Source organism: Saccoglossus kowalevskii, chromosome 6 (assembly GCF_978046115.1).
Source record: "Saccoglossus kowalevskii chromosome 6, keSacKowa6.1, whole genome shotgun sequence".
Taxonomy (NCBI): Eukaryota; Metazoa; Hemichordata; class Enteropneusta; family Harrimaniidae; genus Saccoglossus; species Saccoglossus kowalevskii.
This window is the reverse complement of record NC_140646.1, coordinates 24,386,194-24,408,667: the sequence shown is the minus strand read 5'-3', so window position 1 is coordinate 24,408,667 and position 22,474 is coordinate 24,386,194. Positions and strand designations below refer to the sequence as shown.

Below are 22,474 nucleotides of genomic sequence, written 5' to 3'. Positions count from 1 at the left end.
TTCATGTGTAGTGTCTCTTTATTATCTTACATGTGATAAAAGTGAAGGTGAGGTATAAAGGTTATCATGTCTGTCAGTTGTTGAGTTTCTTGTGTCCAATATAACCCAGATAATTGTTGTCAAATATTTTTCAAACATGGTTACATTATCAAGCAATATATAATCTTTATTCAGTTCATATATTGCAGATATTGCAGGTATTTTAGTTATTTGACATTTCACCCCTGATAAAATTCTCATCTTGTACCATAATATTCAAGATTCATGTGACAAACTCGGATTTCAATAGATGGTGCCCTCTTTAGACCTAAATGCAACCCAACTGCAATCTTTTTGCCCCTGTACATTATATGTAGCGTACTATAAAATACTTTATTTTAGCTGGAATTAATTTTTGCTGGAAAAACTTTTTGGGTGTTTTGTATGAAATTTATTTTCACTGATTTGTGATGTGTTGAATGTAAAATATAGGAAAAAGGACTATTCGCTGGATTTTATTTTTACTGAATCATACCTTCAGCGAAAATCAATTCCAAGCGAAAATAAAGCATTCTACAGTATATACTATGCCTTCAGTGTCCACATTTCATTGATGGATGTTACTGATTGACTGAATGTTTTATTAAAAATTTGAGAAAAAAACATCAATAGTTACACCTATTGTCGCTTTAATGAAATTCAACAATCCAATAGTTAATGTGGTTCTGAGTTCTACTTTATAAGAGAAAAAATCAGTCAGTTTCCTTTAATTTTTAACCTGGGATCATTTAATTGTCTACGTAACACAAAAATAGTTACCGGTACTTGTGAAATACAAAAAATATGATCACAAACTGCAATTGCCGCAACATTTATAAATGATGTCCTTATTTTAACATGTCCATGTCATCAAAATCTCCCTGAAATTTATTCTCGGGTAACATTCTCTCATTATTCTCAGGTAGGAACAGGTAACATTGAATTATATAAATCATTTTCAGACTTGTGTAAATCAGAAATGTTATTATTGAATATTTCACTATGTTTAATGTTTAAGCTCCCAAATAGGATGCATTATAATTTTTCGCCAAATATCACAACAAATTTTCCTACATTATTTCCTGTTGCCCACTCTGATATTGATTTCTACAAATACAGGGACAGGAGTTGGTGATAATCTAAAATTGGATGGAAGGCCTTTTTCATTGATACTAAACACATACCGATAGTTTGACTCTGGTAACCTCTGGTTATCTTTCCCTTTGTTATATAATATTATTTCCTTTATCATATTTTGTTGAAATATGAATATGCATTTTCATAAACAAGTTTGTAGCATTGAAACAGCAGTGATTAATGTAAACATTGTTTTATTCATTCACACATTGGGGACAGAATGTATGTGAGGGGGTATAATTAATGGCATATATTGGGGGGGGGGCAGGAGATATTTTTTAACAGAGGAATTATTATTCATAGTCATTGGGTGCAGATAATCTGTTTGGGGGGGTATAACTCATATTTGGAGCAGTATAACTACACGTTGGGTACATAAAATTAGCATATCTTTGTGTGAGGGGTATAATTCAGGCACATGTTGGAGGCAGTGTATCTGCATACCAGATGGTATAATTTATGGCTCACATTGAGGGCTGAATAACTTTGAAGGAAGGGGGGTTAATTCAGGGCACAAATCAGGAGCAGACTATATTTTTATGTTTCTCCCTAGTAAAAGAAATCAACAGGTCTGGACTACAGTGTGAATGACATTTTGGTATACTTTTTGAAGAAAAAAAAATGTATTCAGGTATAGTGCAAATATTTGCAGAGGAGGTATGGTTTCCATGAATTCAGTCTTGAGTCACAAATGTATGCAAACCTGTATTCAACTAGGGTGCAACACATCAAAAAAACATCACATGCTCAACAACTGTGAGCATAGAATGTAAATTTGAACAGATAGGGGGTGCATTATTTTTGTTTTGATAACTTTTGACTTAAACGGTCATGATTTATGATTTTCTATTGGCTTCAGATCTTGATCAAAAGATTGGCACCCAAAGGGTTAATCATAGAAGTGCTTATATCGATTATCTGACATCTTGTTTTCTGTCGAGATAGTTTATGTATTTTATTGGTATGTTTGCAAATGTTTTAGACTGCAACAATCCTCTCCATGAGTTGATTGAAACCCAGCTAGTATTCCCATAGGATTTGGGAGATACATAACCAATGATATTATTACAAGGTAAATGATTTGCTTCATTAAACACATACAGCGATGCATATTGCCACTGGGACTAGTATTACCATTGAATGTGTATCACCCGTGATCAGTCAACGTTTTTTATCAGATTTTGACTACTACTTTCTCAACTTTTGATTGATATTTTCACACAGGACATCTGTCATTTGCACTAAGGGAAGATTTTATACTGATGATTAGGTGACCAAATTTGATTAAGTTTGCAATAGAATTATTAAAGTTATTGTGCACATATTAACAATTATTAACAACGATGACAGCGACGATGACAACAACGACAGACGTTTTTCCCTTAATATACCTTTCCCTTTCATCATAGGTAGTTTGAAAAAGGAGAATTTGTATTTTTTCTTTTTTTTGGGCATGTCAGATGTTACAGGAATGCAAGACTGACTCATTCATGAAAAATAAAAATGTACTAATGAGACACCGTGACAAAAAAAATTGCACTGATTGTGCACTTCCACCCTGATGATTTTAAATGGTTACTGTAAAATACTTTATTTTAGCTAGAATTATTTTTCGCTGAAAAGTGTTATTGGGTGTTTTGTATGGATTTTATTTTCACTGATTTCTGATGAGTTGAATGTGAAATATAGGAAAAAAGGTATATTTGCTGGATTTTATTTTGACTGATCATTCCTTCAGCGAAAATAGCGAAACATAAAATCAAGCAAAAAAGTATTTCACAGTAACCCCTGCCTGCCTAAATCGGTTACAATTTAGTATCGGTATATGCATACTGTTAGTGTAGTTCAATTTCTAATACTAGTTTGTAATTTATTAGCATATGTTAATTAATTATTAAAATCAGTTTGGGATCAATTATTCGTGCATTATTTTTTACTGTGAAATCAATCACTTATAATAGAAAGTAGTGAAAATGTTTGTATTTTTTTAAGTTCAAGTAAAGTTTTTGAATCCCCACTAATAATCAAATGACAAGTTGTTGATGCGGTCGGCACATAGTGGCTTTAATCTGTTACTCCACCATTGTGCAAACTCGCGCAAAGCGATTGCAAAAATGGTATAATCAGAAACAACCTTATGCTAGTACTTTAAGTGATGCAGGCCAACATGTTCAGTATTGTTTAAATTTTTAATCTCCATTTTTTTTAATAAAACATTTCCTGTGTCATAGCGTTAAGTTGTAATGGTCGTCGCTGAAGTGTTGAAAGCATAGCATATACGCTATATACCGCTGTTTTACGTTACATCATACGAAAGTGGAAATTTTGCCCGTGGGTCTCCAGAGGGCACCATTTATTGAAATTCAGTTTTCTCAAGCGAACCAGAGGAATTACGATACAAGAAAATTACCAGAGGGCCTTTTGCGAAGTCCCTCTGTATCAGCTTCTCACTAGGGATTTTATGTGCCAATTTGCATAACAGCGCATGTCATGCATCATAATTTTCTATAATTTCTGCTCTCTGCGAAAAAGGAGACTACTCAACCTTTAGTTTTCACATTGCATTTCATGTGACATTAGCATTGTGTGGGGTGACTTTGACATGCGTTTGTCTGAAGCAGTATTTTGGTAAGATTTTGTCTTATGTTATAAAAAATAAGTATGCAAAATTACAGCTATTGCGGGTTTAACATGTTTATATTCTTGCAGCCATTTTAGAACACTTTAAAACATTGAGGGTGCTATCACCTCAACCCAATTGCTTTTAAATACGATACAACAGAGTTCTCATTGTTCAATAGTAAACAAAACAAAATGGTCATGTTGAATCTGATCAAGATCTCATCATGTCCAATGTACCAAATTTGAACAAAACATGTTGAATCTGATCAAGATCTCATCATGTCCAATGTACCAAATTTGAACAAAACATGTTGAATCTGATCAAGATCTCATCATGTCCAATGTACCAAATTTGAACAAAACATGTTGAATCTGATCAAGATCTCATCATGTCCAATGTACCGAATTTGAACAAAACATGTTGAATCTGATCAAGATCTCATCATGTCCAATGTACCAAATTTGAACAAAACATGTTGAATCTGATCAAGATCTCATCATGTCCAATGTACCAAATTTGAACAAAACATGTTGAATCTGATCAAGATCTCATCATGTCCAATGTACCAAATTTGAACAAAACATGTTGAATCTGATCAAGATCTCATCATGTCCAATGTATCAAATTTGAACAAAACATGTTGAATCTGATCAAGATCTCATGTCCAATGTACCAAATTTGAACAAAACATGTTGAATCTGATCAAGATCTCATCATGTCCAATGTACCAAATTTGATCAAAACTTATCCATACATCACCCAGATCCGGAATTGCAGATGTGCAATAAAATGGCCGCCATTAGGCCATCTTAAATCTGATCTTTAAACGAATATATGCTGGACATGATGTATGAAGTATACATAAATTTTAAATGTGATTGGTCAAGACATGTCAGATATATGGTCAAAGGACACATGTTATGAATTGTAGATGAAAGTGAACAGTACTCCAGATCAATACAACTGTATGTCAGCTACAATTACAAGGCAAGTTTCTCAAACCATAAATTATCTGCTATTGTTGATGCCATTACTTGAACTGACTCGTCCATGCTGTGTCAGAATGGCCATCAATTAAATATCAGTTTTAAGCAAAAGCAACTCCATTTTTAAAATAAATTTATTTACAAAATTTTCTTAATTGATAAATAAAAAAATTACATCAATTCAAAGTACAATATGGATTAAATATTTTCACACAATACTGATTCAAAAGTTATATATCATACACTCTAATAGAATCAGTTTTTCTCACGGATTGTTCTGGAGATTTATTGACAAGGTTGTGCATTCATTCATTCATGGAGATGTCTTGTGTATTGATTTTCAGTAAATTGCACGAATTAGTAAAGATGTATTCATAAGTTTTCTACAATTTTTCAATGTAAACTAAATTTATGACATTGAAGTCACCACAGTCTTTGAGCAGGATTTGAGCTTCAGCTAATAGTTCAACCATTTGTCGTCATCGAGGATTGCTAGAAGAGTGTGACCAGTGCAATTTTTTTCTTATTTGTATAATTTTATTTTTTCCTGGATGTGATATATCTCTGCAACACCTTGGAAGTATTTTTTTTTCTCCAGGTGTCCAGCTTGCAATTTTTTTCAACAAATCTTCAAGCCAACACCCATGATTTTGAACGTTTGCCCTGTTAAATACATAATGTATGGTGCACACATATGATTTTTTGTAAAATTTGCAAGTCTGAAATTGCGAAACAAGTGAAAACTTATTTGGAGTTACATGTCACAACGTGTCAGCAACTTTCGGGGAATTTTGTCTTGACAAATAAAATCATCGAATTGTGAAAATTTCTAGGAGCAAGGTTGTGGTTGTGATGTCTGTCACACTTGAAATTGATTTAAACAATGTCCAAACATGTACAATTCAAACCTATGAGCACCAACCTAAACTTCTGTCATCATTCATAAAACCCACAACAAATTTTTTTTATATTTTCTTTCCCAAAATCTTGATTAAGACTTGTAGACAGTAAAGATCGTCTATTTGGTTCAAAATTATCAAAAAAAAAATACATAAAACCACAGATAAAAAAAGAAAAATATTTTATTGGAAAAAAATTAAGTTGCTCAAAGGGTTAATTGAATCCTTTGCCTGAAAGAACCATGTGACATGTTATTTCGAAATATTGCATACGATTCTTGATAACTATCCAAGCCATAACAGGATGCCTGCCAATAGTGTCTGCACTAATGGTATGCATCACACTGGCAACAAACCTGATAACATTTTTAACAGATTATTTGCTACTTTGGGATTTATTGAAAGTGATTTTAATAAACAAAAAATGTAGTATCATGCATTTTTATGTTATTTTGACAGTAGTTTCACAACTCCTCAGTTCGAAAAAGAAAAATATGCTTTTTTTTTATATTTTGAAACTACACTTACAACTACAAAAGAAAGCTCACAAAAAATGTGTCTTGTCATTTTCTATCTTTCATTTACAAAGAATATAAAGAAAATCTAAATAAATCCTTTCAAATAAAACACTGAATGCCAGAGTAAAAACAGATTGGGGAATTGGCCATATGGTTGTCTTTGAACTGTATAAAGATTTGACCTATTGACCTACAAATATACTATTTCAGTGTCGACGACTGTCCAAAACAGATATATCATGCTATTAGAATAACTACAAAACAACAAATTATCCATAGTCATAAGGCTATCTGACATATGTACAAGGTTATAGATGTCAAGTGATCTACATGTACACAGTGTTTTGAGGTACAAGCTGTATGACGTCAAACATGGCTGCAATCACAGTCATGTGTATCCCAGGAGTCTTTAGTCGATCACAAGTTAACTTTGCTATCAGTCTCACTAATGGTACTGGTGTTTATAGTATCAGTGGGAGTTCTGATAGTGAAATATACGTCTAATTGATGCAACTTTAGCTCCAATTCAAACAAAACAAAGTTCCATTCCTTCCAAAATTTATTCCAAATGACGAAGTTCTGATTCCTAAATTCCTGAAATCTATACGTTGATTCTAGCATGGGCATACTGCGATTGGTGGAAATGGCCCAGACTATCCCTAGATATTTGGCTTGTGCATATAAAAAGAACTCTACTACCGATCTCTAAATATATTCAAAATTTCTCAGTGGTACAGTTACAGATATAATTGACTGATAGACAGCCAGTAAATAAGTGACTTCCTACCTACATATTGTTATAATTGGTTTGCGAGTGTATTTACTAGAAGAGGAACCGTTTTTCAGAACTAGATTGCCCTCGCACACACAACATTTCCTTCACTATTTAAAAATGATACATTTTTAAGCAGTCTGGATTTGAACTATTTTCATATCAACACTATGGAATGAGCTGAGCAGGTTGTTTGTGGTTTTAAGCAACATGTAGTTCGCTATGATATGTACATGAATCAGTTGCAATTTTTTACTGGTCATTGGCCCGGCCATTATCCTTTGTTACAAAAAAAGTTAGGTAACACATGTACACTGACAACACACAACCTGTGATGGGACTGCAAAAAAACAACAACATAAAACTCAGTACCGTAGTACAGTAATACTTTGTTAAAATACAGCAACCCTGATGTTATTGGTAGTTTTGTTTGGGGTCTCAGTTCTAGTAAACATCAGTCCATTAACTTGCTGTATTTCAACTATCAGTCAACAACATCCATGGGTAAAATTAGTGTAAAACAATTGGAAAGTGATGCAAATGGACCCTGGGAAGTAAAATGAAAGCTTCTTATGAGTGATAACTTAATGATGATGTGTGATGGATATTTGGCACTATAACAACCTAAGTACCGTAGCTACTTTGCATATAACTTGATGGCAGGACACCAACTAGTAATTTTGTTCATGCACTTCTTGGAATTCATGAAAAAAATCTAAAGCCCTGGTTTGGAAGAAATTGACAGGTATGATACCCAGATGAAATACTGGCACATTTTAGAAACTATGCCTGATTAGTGTAATCCTGGTCATTGGATCCAACTCATATATATGCATTCTTTTCTGTTCATGTAAAATAAAACAGTAAAAGAAACTGAGACTTTTGCCCTTTTCAGGTGGAAAACACAAATAGTGTGATAAATACATTGGTCGTCAATTGGAGAGCAATATAAGAATAAAACAGTTTACACAGACTCTCTCTGCGAACATAAAAACCAAAACACATATAGAAGACAACACATGAGAATGGTATACATGTCAGAGCCCACAATGCCACATCACTAAGTCAAATAAATCAGAAGAAATTAACATCGTGATTCGGCGTTGTATCCAATAAAAGGTACGGTACATGTAAATTCCTGGTAGAGTGTTGAGTGATGTGACTAAACGGTTTTAGTTTCTCAGTGCCTGTAACCTGCAACAAGAACAAACATTTCACACCACTATTAGATCAATGTAAATTTTGGGAAGGAATTTTTACAGTAAGTGGGATTTGGTCGATTATAACATGTACAGTGAGTGATTAGTTTGAAATGGCAGATTAACATATCTATTATCATATTCATTTCAACAATATTTGACAAAAATCAATGCTATTTTTTAGCCATTTGTAAATTGATTTTAAAACTACAGAAATCATTTTTTAAATAATTATACATGTATAATGACGTTGTTGTCTATGAAGAGTATATAGTGTATAGCGACATTTGTATGTATTGCATGCAACTTACATAGCTCAAGTCGACTATATTTTATACAAGATTATTATCGATCATATTACCAATGCAAATTCATGCTCACCAAAAATAGGAACAAAATGGTCCAATCCATTACATTAATTAGCAGCAAATTTAGTCAATGACTGGGCAAATTTTTACTGATGACATGAATTGGTTTGGTCGATCAAGAAATGTGACAGGCAGTCAGTTTTAGAAGACATCACATGAATGAATGTAAAATAAAGTTGTTTACATTTTCTGTGTGTGTTATTTACTTAATTGCATTTCCACCAAATGTGTAAAAAGTTAAAAACAGAAAATGTGTTAAAATGATACAGTGTTCTCCATTTTCTACTCATTACTGAAGGGTCTTATTTTTTAAACATCAAACAAACCTACAATTTAACTGACCTTCAAGAAAAAACAAATCTGCCTAACTCAGTGAGGAACCAAAACAAAGATGCCTAACTCAGTGAGGAACCAAAACAAAGCTGCCTAACTCAGATAGGAACCAAACAAAGCTGCCTAACTCAGTTAGGAATGAAACAAAGCTGCCTAACTCAGATAGGAACCAAACAAAGCTGCCTAACTCAGATAGGAACCAAAACAAAGCTGCCTAACTCAGTGAGGAACTAAAACAAAGCTGCCTAACTCAGTGAGTAACCAAAACAAAGCTGCCTAACTCGGTGAGGAATCAAAACAAAGCTGCCTAACTCAGTGAGGAACCAAAACAAAGCTGCCTAACTCAGTGAGGAACCAAAACAAAGCTGCCTAACTCAGTGAGGAACCAAAACAAAGCTGTCTAACTCAGTGAGGGACCGCTTTAACTCATATTGTGCAGTTAATTTCTCATTAAGCATGTACAATCTGAATATTTGATGGCGTACATATTAGTCATGGGATGGTACTCACAGATTTTGTGAAGTAGGAAAGCAACTTTAACATTATTTGATCAATTTTCAAATTTTAGTTCTAATTATCTGCGGTGGGTTTGCATCGATTATACAAATCATACCTTCTAGAAAGTGTTTCCTCTTCATTTAATGACCGGTTAGTTGATGCTGACAAACCTCCTGATGGAACCTGAACATCATTTAACTGTGTCATCACCTCCAGTCCATTCTCTTCTGCAACTTGTTTAATTAATATATCCACTTGATCCGTGGGTGTGCTTAGTGTAGTAGCTGTGCTCATGGAGTCTTCCAGTACCTGTAATAATTAACAATTGAGGGGTAAACAGGTGTGTAGCTGATTAAATCAAGATTAAATTACGCTGAAAAAGACTGTTTCATTGCAATTTTTCTGAATATTGTAGGATCAGAACAACTGATTATCTACTTCAATTTCAAAATATTGTCAGTTATTGTCAGTAATCTAATCTTACAATGCCCAGAGTAATCTCTGTATCAAAATCTTGGTGGTTTTCACTGTTAAAACACTTTTTTTGATTTTCTAGATATACTTTGATGTCTTGAGTTTTATCAGTTCAAATGATACACTAAAACTTTCCCGGAATGTACAAGTGCAAGACAACAAAATGAGCCAGGAACAGCGCCACCACTGCCCACATATGTTGATGCTATTGTTTATTTAACTATAGCCACTAGAGGGCATAGTACTTACGCTTGTGTGTACATCCAAATCTTCGAACTGTTTTTCAAATTTCTCCATTGTTGCAGAAACCTATAAATAAAAATATTCAAATTGTCTGTTAATAATTCCTGTAGTCCTATTCGGTAAATGCTTAGAAATGCTAACATGATGTTGTCTGAAATTAACATGATTTGATTTCTTCAGTGCGTTCATAAAAAAACTCAATTGCCATGCAAATCACTGAATAAACCCTGATAACATTTCCCAACTTCATAGTTTGTCATGTGAATATGTCTCACAGTACGACACATTGAATACCCAATACATTCATTACAGCTTTTGAAAAGTTTAATGAGGTATACATGTACTAGAAATGATAAGGACTGTGTCTACAGGGGGCACACTTTGTACAAGAGAATCCACGGCATATTATATGCCAAACCAAACAGCTGTAACACCCAACTTTCTGATTTAATTTTCAAAATCTGGCACATAATAAACAGACTTGGGTTAAAGGGTAGTGTTTGCATGCGCTCAAGTTTTATGTATATCAACAATACATTTTACCCGCATTGGCATACATTGCTATGCGTAATATGGGACCCACATGGACCACAGACATTACAAGAGAGTCTATGATTGAATATGATTCAATTACAAAATCTTCTGGTTGCCATTCATTTCTATTATTGCTGTTTATATTAGTTACCTTTTGAAGATCCATTGATGCCATTGCTTTATCCAATCCTTTCACTACTTGTCCCATATTCTTTGTAACCTAGGTGCAACACAAAAACACATGAACTATATTAAGGATTAAGTTCTATTCAGAACATTCAAGCTCAATTAAAGTTTGGCATCAAATCAGATGATTACAATAAACTGTGTTTCTCATTTACTATTGACTACACTGACTACAACATTGATCACTGATTACAACACTTTCTATTGATTACAGCATTGAGTTACACTGATTAATAATTACAATGTTAATTACAATACTTAGTATTGATTACAGCCCTTATTACAACACTGACTATTAATTACAATGTTGATTACAATACTTAGTATTGATTACAGCCCTTATTACAACACTGACTATTGATTACCAGACTGATCATTGATTATAACATTGATCATTGATTACAACACTGATCATTGATTACAACACTGATCATTGATTACAACACTAATTACAACACTGATCATTGATTACAACACTGATCATTGATTACAACACTGATTATTGATTACAACACTGATCATTGATTACAATACTAATTATTGATTACAACACAAATTACAACAGTGATCATTGATTACAACACTGATCATTGATTACAACACTGATTATTAATCACAACAAGTCAATAAGCTCAGTTTATTGTATGAGATCACCAATGAGCAAATGAGATTGCAGAATGTAGCGACACAAGCGGCTTTTCAAGACAAAAATATTTTATCATATTACACCCTTTTTAAGCTTTATTGACGTCCAAGTAAGACATAGTCATTTTAAAGATATTGTGGTTTGTTCTAAGCTGTTGGGATTTTGCCCAACATGTTAATTAATAACATACATAAAGAACTGTTTCAAAACAAGAGAGGAAAAACTGAAAACATTATAGTCAGCTATCTCAAGATAAGGTTATGTACATGCATTAGTAATCCAAACATTCACCAACACAAATATGGAAAACAATCCAATTCACTTTTTAGTTTACCATTTTTTTTTCCTACTTTTATTTACTATTTTTGAATTTTTTTTTTATTTTTAATTTTCCTGTGTGTATTTTTATTCTCACTATAATTGTTTGTTTGTCTTTATTCACATCTGTATTGCATTTTAGTCAAAATCATAATGGGAATACAAATGCAATAAAGATAATTGTTATTATTACATGCCACTTTCTGTATGCATTGGATTTGTAGTTGTGTTTTTTTCAAGGTCACGGCTGTCAACCTGTGGTGATAAAGCATTTACTGTGTGCGCTCCACGACTTATTTACCTTGTAAAGTAATGATGCAGTCTATTTTTTTAAATTCCGTTTGATTATTTATTAGGTTTTGTAATTTTAGACATTGATTGTCTAAATTGTTTCTTCACAATATGAAACACTAGTTTTTTGTTCCTTGTTGAGCTGTCAACTTGATAACAAATATCATCTTCCTTTCATACATGTATTACTACAACTTCTGACCATAATTTTTTCAACAATCTACATGTACCATCCATTGCCATGTCAAAAGAATTTATACATGTATATACATACATGTTTTCTCTTAAGATTACTGTCAAGAACATGATTTTAGTTCATGCCGAGTGTTCAGAGAGTCGATCTCAACAGAGGATTGTTTCAATCTCTATGACCCAAGCTAGAGTATTTTTTGCGTCATCAAGAGCAGCTCAGTGTGTTCCATAATATGATTTTAAACAGTCAGAATTGTGATTTTAAATGTGAATGCCACTAATGTACATATAATATATTTTAGGGTGGAAACAATGGAGCTTGTATAATACTGTAAAATACTTCATTTTAGCTGGAATTAATTTTCGCTGAAAAGACTTTTTGAATGTTTTGTATGGAATTTATTTTCACTGACTTTTGATGAGTTGAATGTTAAATATAGGAAAAAAAGGTATATTCGCTGGATTTTATTTTCGCCGAATCATTCCTTCAACAAAAATAAATTCCAAGTGAAAATAAAGTATTTTTTTTCATACCATTTTCATTGTCATTGCAGTCTGGACTTTAGAAGCAACACCATCCACTCTTGCAGATAAACGTAAATAGTTTAAACCTTCATTCTTTTTTCGAATAGCATTTTCGGCATATATCTTGGCTCTCTCAACATCCCTTTGTTGTAGTGCCTGTCATCGATAAAAAATAAATTAGCAAAATACAATTAATTAAGTTAATTACCGGTACATGTCAAAAAAATAAGTATCATAAGATTTTTATTGTTGAGGTACTAATAATTTTGAACTTTTGTGTAATGTTTTCTAATTCTTACCAATAACTTGGAACAACTGGGCATACCTTGGCATCAGTGTTCTCTCAAACATAACTGAGCAGTTTTCAGGCCAAAAAGTCAGAAAATAAAATGTTGGATCATCCTGTTATGGGCCATGTTCAACCGGCGAGAGATCCACTAAATGAAAGATGTTTAGTACAGCCCACTCCCCTTGCTAGACAGGTGTACAGGAATCACAAAATGACCCATAATTCCAACTATAAAATATTATATAATTATAATTTATGAATAAAACTGCTGCAACACGGTTAATTAGACAGTACTGGGTTATACAATCATGAAAGCTATGATATGTCTATTCTAGTGATTGTCAACAAAAATCATTCAGAATAAAAATTACCTCACCTTTTTCACTTTAGCGGTTTCTGACTTTTGATCCTTTTCTGCTTTCTTAGCTAGCCTTGCTAACTGCTTTGACGTAAACTGGGAATCATAAATGAAATTAACGTCATATTTTTGTACATGCATTCACAACAGCTATATTTGTAAGCTACAGTGACACTATGGTACATTCTGCCGTAAATTCGCCCATCCAAAAAATCGCCCTGGGCGGTTTCACGACTGGTGGGCCCTTATTTGGGGTTCAAATTTTCAAAAAATTATCATCAAATATTTTTAAGGGGCTTATATTTTCATTGAAAAATCCACCTACACCGACTTTCAACACCGGCAGTTGGACCACCCAAAACGAAAGAAACTAAAATTGTATACATTTTTTTCTAGCTGGATAAATAAGTAGACAGTGCATCTTTCTCCAATAAAATCACATTAATGAACATCGTGCGCCAAATACAATTATTTTGTTTCATTTTATTAGTAACGAAAGTATATTCTAAAAGAAGTTTCAAATAACAATGAACACAACTGCATTGCTTATTAGCGAATGATCGTGGTACCGCAATCCGGTCATGCTGCGTTTTACAATTGTTGATTATTACCTAGTAATGATTATAATAACGTGCAAAAAATAAATTCGTTGATTTGTTATAAAATGCAAATAAATTTCTACTTATTTCATCGTAAGCGAATGATTCCAATGGCATTTTCAACGCTCGATGCTGTAGAAATGAATATCCGCCATGTTTTGTAACTTTTAGGCATCAGAAAAGATTAAAATAGCACCTTAAAAAACTGCCAAAAAATAATGTTTAAAATGGAAAATGAATTTGAAGGATATTTAACAGAAATTCAGGACTTCAATTTGAGAAGAATGGATACCAAGTTTAGACTTAGTGACCATAATTTGGAAATAGAATTGGGCAGGAGAAAATTTCCAAGAATTGAGGCAAATTGCAGATTGTGTAAAAAATGCAACACAGGTACTGTAGAAGATGAAAAACATTACATCCTTGACTGTTGCTTCTTCACTCAAGAAAGAAATATCCTCTTAGAAGACTGTAAATTAGAAATGTGTAGTACAGCTAACCAAAATTTAATATTCACCTGCATTATAAATAATAGTACTGCACTTGCAAAATACTTAAAAAACACAATTTATAAAACCTAATTGTAATACATATTTTATATATACCCTTTGTTTTGTTTGTAATTTTGAAACTTTTGTTGTTTGTTGTTTATTTGTGTTTTCTGATCTGTATCCTTACCATACAGCACCCACAGATGGTGCAGTTGTGTAATAAAGTTATTATTATTATATACAACGCGTGTAAAATACAATTGTTTATTTACATGAAATTCGAACACGTGCTGCGCGACGACCACCACGCTTTAACTGCTTAGGTACATTGCTCTATTGATATATGTGGTTTATAAACATGTAATCAGATTATTGAAACAAAGTCAGTTTTTCCAGACACAATTCCTGCACATGAGCAGGTGATGACCCCTCCGCTTTAAAGCAAGACCAAACACTTTAAGATATACACTGGAATAATTTACCTCTTATATACAGTGTATATAATTACGAGAGAATAATCCATCACTATCATGCTAAGTGCTACAACAATTAATCAAGATTAACACTCTAAACAATGAATTGGCCTCAATTTTGTAAGTACAACTAAATGTGTTACCCCCCTTTACATTAGCTCTTTATTGTAGAGTGAATGGAGGGTCTGACAGGCTCTGCCACCAAATTAAAGTGTATTCATGATTTAATGTTAGCACTTATTGAATGCCCAAGACTTTAGGGTGAGTGAAGGAGAGTGTTTGTTTTGTTTTAAATTGGCATTTAACTAATATGTTTGGGACATTTGGCAAATGTCACTGATGTTGTGGATGGGGGTTGAATTGAATGGTGCATTATCCAGACCACGCTACGATGTCTGGTCTCTTTACCTTTCTCTGGAACCAACGATCAGTGACTGTATAATTGCTATGACAGTAATCAACTTACTTTCAACTGGAACATCGTGTCTGGAAGAATCATTGAACACCCGGAAATGAAAGAAAATGACATGTTAGTTTCGGTTCTGAATATTGTTGTATGTCAATAGTTTGGAACGTCTATTTGAAAAGATATTATTTATATTATTGCCATAATACATACCTTCTATACCAGACATTGTTGATCACTTTTGGGAAACAAACTAGACAGAGAATATCTCAAATTGATTTGATGCGCTAACTCAGCACGAACGATACAACAACTATCACTGTTGTGGTAAGTTGATGTTGACGTCACTGTACCCGTTCCCGTTTACCGTTAGTAACGCGTTATTTGGTTGGTTTAGAAAAGAATACCGAATAGGTGATTTTAAGAGCAACTCATAATCCTGACTAGGTCGTCGCTGGAATCGCTCTGGAATATTGATTAGGTAAATGTGGTAATATAATTCACATCAATTTTATTTCATTGGTGAAAGTATCTGAGTTGAGGAAGGTGAATCACGGGCCAATCGTAAATGGCGTTACATTGACTCACCGATGAAGTTTGAGCATGCGCTAATGAATGAGTCAGTGTCATGAATGTCGTACGTAGATGTCACGCAAGTGGTCGCATCGCGAAAATTGTGCAGATCATTTAATAGTCAGCATAACTATAAAAGGTTGGTCAATAATGTGTAGTGTTTATATGTTCAAAGACTTGTATGATAAACAAAGGGCCGGTCCAGCAAAAGGGCGGAGGGTGGTGGGGGCCAACTTCTTGCCCATCATGATACATATGTATCACGGTTACTAGAAGTTCTTCTAGGTCAAACTTAGAGGGCGTCATAGCGCAACAACTATGCCACAATAAATACACAACACACAGGTGTCTTGGATTCAGAGTTTTTAGGGAACCAGAATTGTAATTCATATTACAGAGTATGACAAGGTAGGTATGGTATATTTATTGACACAACACTGACTTAGGAAAGTACAGCAGTAAGGTCACTAAAACTACAGAACAGAGAGAAAAAAAATAAGAGTGCAACTAAATAAAAAAAACGCACAACAATATATACATTTTATCAAGTTCACTAAGAAAAACAAACAAAACTATATTATAAAAAAAAATGACTAATGACAATCATAATTCAAAGTCTGAAAAGAATCTCTAGTGCAATTGTAGGGGGTGACTGATAAGTACAAAATAGTGACAATGAAGTTAATATAAAATATTAAGAAAGAAGAATTCTAATTCACTATGTTCAATTACCCAATATAGACTCCGGTCAGTCAAAATTGCTGAACTGTCAAAATATTTTGAACTGTAGGCATTGCCATAAGAATCGTAATTGAGGCCGCAGTTTTAATAGTAGCCGCACCCCTAAATTGAGACATTGTTTCTCGTTGAAATTGACAAGTTTTGATCCCAGAGAAACCCTGCAATATAAGCTGAACCCCAAACTTTCACAAAAGCGTGTACCACACAGAAAAAGATATACCGTTTAATTATAAAATTTAGGCATAATTTTTCGAACATTTCAATCTCTCCTGACGCTGAGATTGAAGTCTATTTTAGGTTTTTGGTAGTCATCAACGCCTATTCAAGATTATGATGTTTATTGAGGCTAAGCATGATTGGGAAAACTTCGTTTTAATTATGAGGTGTTATTACTGTAAAAAGTGTTAAATTCTTCTTCAATGCTCAGTCTGTTTTCCCATCAAAATCGAAGCCAATCGATCACACTACAACATCGGTAAATCTTATCCGCGTTTACTGTGAAGTTGCTGAACTGTCATTAACATATATATATATATATATGTGCTATTGTAATTTGAACATGTTGGCCTATTGGTAACAGTAAGACCTGGTGTCTGGTAGGATAAAAAAAAATGTCTATTAGGGGTCTGTGTCCTTTTGTACCGCACACAAAAAAACTTGAGTGATGCATATGACTACTTTTGTAGGGCTTCATTGTGTCAGTTTCAACTGTAATTTTGTTCCACTCGTGTGTGCCTTGTTCATTTCTTAGTGTAGCTAAAATGGCAGACTAAAAGAACGGTAAGCACTCACAGAAGAGCTCCTCACCTCTTGTGGTGTCACCCCAAAAGTCTACTCGGCCTTGTGGGAATTGCCACCAAGATGTCCTGGGTTGGAACCCCCATAGTAAATGTAATTTATTTTTGGAAGTGTATAGGGTTCAGGTTTTTGCCATGAGGGCATGTGATCAAACTGGGATGGCAAGACCTGGGGATGAGTTCCAATACCGTGTTGCCGTGACTGACCATGTTGCCCACGCTTGGGCTAGCTGCGCTGTCAGTTTGGGTGGCCCTGGAGGTGTGAGTGAGAGAAGTACTAATGTGGGTAGGAAGTCCTCCTGTTCGTCTACCAGTACCTCGGGTGCTGCATCAGCAAGAGAGGTGTCTGGCAGCGGTGGAGCTGAGGCTTTTCCCCCTTGTTCGGAGGGCATCCTTGCAATCTGATGTTTTCCCGATCATACCGGCAACAGCAAGGCCGTGTCCCTGAAGCCTATTGCCCCTATGGCACCTATTGTGGGTCCTTCTGTGGATCCTTTCTCGCTGGTTACCAGGATTGCTGTCAAATTTTTTCCATTACAGGTTGGGTAGACAAGCTGCAGGCGGAGCAGGTTGCCTCCATTGCAGACATCTCTTGGTTGGCGAATGGGAAGAAGCACACACATGGTGCTTCCACCCAGGATTCCGCTGATCCAAGCTCCGACCTCCGCATTGATTTGGAAGCAAGTGGGGCGCAGGCCGGTGGTACAATGTCTCTGCCGAGGCATAGTCTACAGATGGCCAACAGGGGGCTGGCGGTCAGGCTTCCGATATGAAGAGGGACTGAGCAGGGCTGGAAGCTGGTTTTGTCTCTTCCCTGCATCCTGCCAGCCTTGGATCATCTGTCGAAGCCAGAACCAGGGACCTTTCCAAGGGCACTGCCTCCTCGACTGGTCAGTCCCCCTTCTAAGACCCGCAGGCATTTCCAGAGTGGACATGCCCTTGCTCACTTTCTTAAAGTGAAGGGGGGGTTGGCAATGTCTGATTCTGCGGGTACAACCTCAGGTTGCCCCTCGGAGTCTGTTCTCCGAAACAACTCTTTGAACCACACTGTGGGGGTGATGCAGAAAGTCATTGGTCTGAGTGACTCGATGTTCATATCCCCCACCCTTGATCCTGAAGCTGTTGCTTCTGGGATCCCAGATGGTGGGATCAAAGGCAACATCGTCTGCACGAATCCCTTGGTCCGGCAGACTGCTGAACGTGGCAGATGGTTCATAGTCGGTGTTGATGGGCGGGTGTTGGTCCCCTGCAGAAAAGTATTGTCCTAAGACCCCAGGGTGGGGTAACCTTATGTCTAACTCCTTCTGCTGGAACAAGCACATTCCAATCGGTGGGGTGTCAGGTACTGGAAACAGCGGAATCTGGAGCCAAACCTCACGCCCCAACTAGATCCCTCGGCTCCTTCCCCGACCCGGGAACCACAAACTTTTGTTTTTTTGCAGGACGGGTAAGGAGGGATGGCCGTGCTCCGTGAGTTTCCCGGCATCTGAGAGCAGAGTTGCGACCCATTAACTTTCTGGATTTTGTGGCCAGCACACTGGAACGTATTACGGTGTGTCTCCAGGACTCTGAAGTCTAAGAGGCAGAACGCATCCTGCAGTGTCATCTGGCTCTCTTGGCAGGCTACCTCTGTGCAGCAGGATGCTGTTTTGGCAGCTTGTGTTTTTGCCAGTGGACTGAGTCCAGTTACGCAGATTGGACCTCCTCTACACTCTTTGATGGGGAAAAGGAGAGTGCAGTCTTAGGGCTTCGGGAAACCACCTACCAGATGGTACAGGTGGAATCTGTGAGCCAGTTGGCTGCTGCCAAGGACAAGCGAACGGGACCCCAAGCAGAGAAAACGCAATGGCCAAAGTCAGCCCCCACTGACCAGAAGCAGCCAGGAAGCAAGTGCTCCTACTCTCCCGGGGGGCACTGTTTGGGGAATTGCGAGGGGATGTGGAAGCAATCTGACAGGAGGTAGACAGTTTGCTTACAAAGGGTGCAATACACAGGGTAGAAAACCAGGCAACAAGTCTGGGCTTCTACTCACATGTGTTTGTAGTTCCTAAAGCTACAGGTGGCTGGCATTCAGTTCTGGATCTAAACAAACTAAATCAGTATATGCTCCTTGAACGGTTCTGCATGGAGACACCAAACACTGTTTTACTCTCCGTGCACTGTTTCGTTTGGTTAGCCGCATACAGATGCACCCAGTGAGTCATCAACTTCTTCGATTTGCCCATTTGGGCAAAGTATTCAAATTCAGGGTGCTTCCCTTTGGGTTATGCATGGCTCCATAGATGACTGGTGTTGTTGGCCGAGCAGGTGAGCCTAACACAGGATTTACTACACCAATTAGGTATAATCCAAACGTCTAGTCAAGCATTCCTTCTGTGTCTCTCCGATAACTGATGCGCATCATTAAGATGATGTCAGTTCGCAGGGTAGTTACCCAAACTGCACTGTGCAGCCATCTGGTGCAACGCACTTTGTTGTAACACACTGGAGAGGCGAATAACACTTTCAAACCAAGTGAGGGATGCCTTGCCCTGGTGAATGGCAATTGCTAACCTCAGGCAGGGTCCCCTCGGCCCCACTCATCATGGCTATGAATCTGATAACAGATTCCTCCTTCACAGGTTGGGGAGCGCTCGCTCCTTGGGGTGCCTGGAATGGAATGTGGAGCTAACTGCATACCACCTTACAAGAGTGTAGAACAGTCTAGCTGTGATTTTGCCTACAGAACATGGAGTGGCAAGTACCCCAATGGGTAGCCTCCATACTGTTTCGGCTGTGGGACGGTCCATAGATAGACCTATTCACCACACCCTGGAATGCCAAGCTCCCAACATATGTGACACTCCTGCTGACTCCAGGAGCGTGGGCCATGGACGCATTATCAATTCTGAAGACCCACAAGGATGGTACACCTTTCCTCCCTTCCCGCCGATTCACTGGGTACTGGAGAAACTTTGACAGGAGCACACCTGCATCTTGACGCTGCTGGCTCCCAACTGGCCAACCAAGGCCTGATTTCCACTACTGTTCGAAATGTTAGTTGAGACACTGGTAGTGCTTCTGGACATCCCAGATCTGCTGTCCCAACCGGATGGCACACTATCAATGAGCCCAACAGTGTACTACTTGCATACACATGGAGGCTCTCAGTAGACTTGCACAGACAAAAGGTTTATTTGAGCGGGCTGCCAAGTCCTCGCCAGGGCGAAGAGGGGTTCCACCAATGCAGCTTATGACTCCAAGTTGTGGGCATACATTGATTGGTGCAGTGGAAGGGAGATTGATCCATGTCACCCACTGTTGGCCAGGTAGCTGATTTTTTCATCCATCTGTTTGATGACTAAGGGTTGTCCTATGCTGTAATCTTTTTTCTATAGGTCAGCTTTGTCACCCGCCATTGAGAACTCTTTGGGGACAAGACTAGCCAATTATTAGGAGACTGTTTACTGCTTTCCATAATCAGAGGCCTAGACCCTAATCTAGGGAACCACCCATTTGGGATTTATCGGTTGTGTTGTCAGCTCTAACTGGACCACTCTTTGAACCACTGGAATTAGCACTAAAATATTTGATGTGGAAAACAAACTTCCTACTAGCTCTTGCCTCTGGTAGACATTAGGGGCCTTGTTCTTGGACGGTTATGCCACCTTTATGGACAATCAAGCTGTGCTGAAGATACAAATTAAGTTTTTCGCCAAGAACCAAAACTTAGGGCACAATCCACAGCCGATCATCATCCCCTGTTTGGCAAATATTGTTGGCCTGGAGGATCAGGAGGAGTTGCTTCTAAGCCTGGTTCAAGCTTTGAGCTATGAGAGACGTACTAGGAAGTCAAGGCAAGGCACATGTTTATGTACTATGGCCAGGGTAAGCAGGGAAGACCAGCTTCCCCGACTTTCATTTCTAGGTGGATCACTTTGACAGTGTTTGAGGATCATGACTGACTTGCGTCCTCTGCACAGGGTCTACAGAGACACCAAGTTCGAAAATGTGCTGAGGGCAGGCTTCTGGAGAATGCAAAACGTCTTCATCAATTATTATGAGAGACACACAGTCAATTGAGGAATGTCTTTTTAGGGTGGATCCCGTTATCACGGGTCAAACTTTGATTGTTAACCCAGTCCGGACGAGCACAGTGATCCCTGCGCAAAGGCGATTGAGCAGTCTCAGCTACAGAACAACTGTTTTGGCCTCTTTTTTTGGAATGCTAGTTAACCGACCACGTCACCCTACCACCAGTATGATTTTACTATGGGGACCACACTGGCACAGTAAGACCCATAGTCTTAAGTTGAAATGAATATTTAAGAGTTGCTTGTCAATTCCAATAACAGTGTTTCCCTCCAATTTTAAAATCAGAGGTGTTTATCCAATAAACTTGTTTTTATAAAAGACGTCTTTCTATATATATTAGTGTGTAACGTGATTGTGCTTGATTGTACTTGATTTCGTATTCAGTTGATGTCATCCTACAAAATAAACAACGTATTGATTTATGTATAGACTGTGAGCAATAAACCACCACAATTTTGACGAAATGTTATCTTCAAGTGAAATTCTTTCATCATCATGCATAAATAAAGCTCACAGGATGTTAATTAAATAATTTGAAAAATTCAGGGAAAGTGATATCTATAATGATAATAGATAGAAAGCTAATTGGTTGAGGACAGTATAAAACCAGTCTGTCACTGGTTTAGAATGAGTTTGGAGCTTTGTAATAATATTATTGATCACACAGGAGGACATGTTCACTCTTTTCCAAACACAGAAAAAGGTCCATCCTTACTGATTATGACTGTGTTGTATAATGTGTTTGTCTGTGTATTTTGTACTTTGTTTTGTGCTTTTGAACTTGTACATTTCCCTACCAACTATTCAACTGTATGTCGTTAGGTACGCTAAGGGACTTGCTTGAAACTTTCATATGTGTCTCAAAATGTAGACATCTAGTCTACAACATTTGAAACTGTCATGGTAAAACATG

At 36.6% G+C, this 22,474-nt stretch overlaps 1 protein-coding gene across 1 annotated transcript; it reads right to left on the bottom strand.

Annotated features, from left to right (window-relative positions):
• Positions 1-4,880: 4,880 nt before the first annotated feature.
• Positions 4,881-15,866, bottom strand: LOC100377521 (charged multivesicular body protein 1a-like). The gene is made up of 8 exons (XM_002735356.4): positions 15,590-15,866; positions 15,437-15,456; positions 13,426-13,503; positions 12,770-12,916; positions 10,754-10,822; positions 10,075-10,134; positions 9,467-9,660; positions 4,881-8,147 (listed from the first exon to the last, which is right to left on the bottom strand). Exons 1-8 carry the CDS (start codon positions 15,603-15,605, stop codon positions 8,126-8,128), a joined length of 606 nt encoding a protein of 201 aa, XP_002735402.1. The 5' UTR covers positions 15,606-15,866; the 3' UTR covers positions 4,881-8,125.
• Positions 15,867-22,474: the final 6,608 nt, after the last annotated feature.

Coding starts and splice junctions, on each gene's coding strand:
- LOC100377521 (XM_002735356.4), bottom strand. Junction 13,504..15,436: donor ACACGATGTTCCAGTTGAAA/GTAAGTTGATTA, acceptor TATGATTCCCAG/TTTACGTCAAAGCAGTTAGC. Junction 9,661..10,074: donor ATTTGGATGTACACACAAGC/GTAAGTACTATG, acceptor TAATTATTACAG/GTACTGGAAGACTCCATGAG.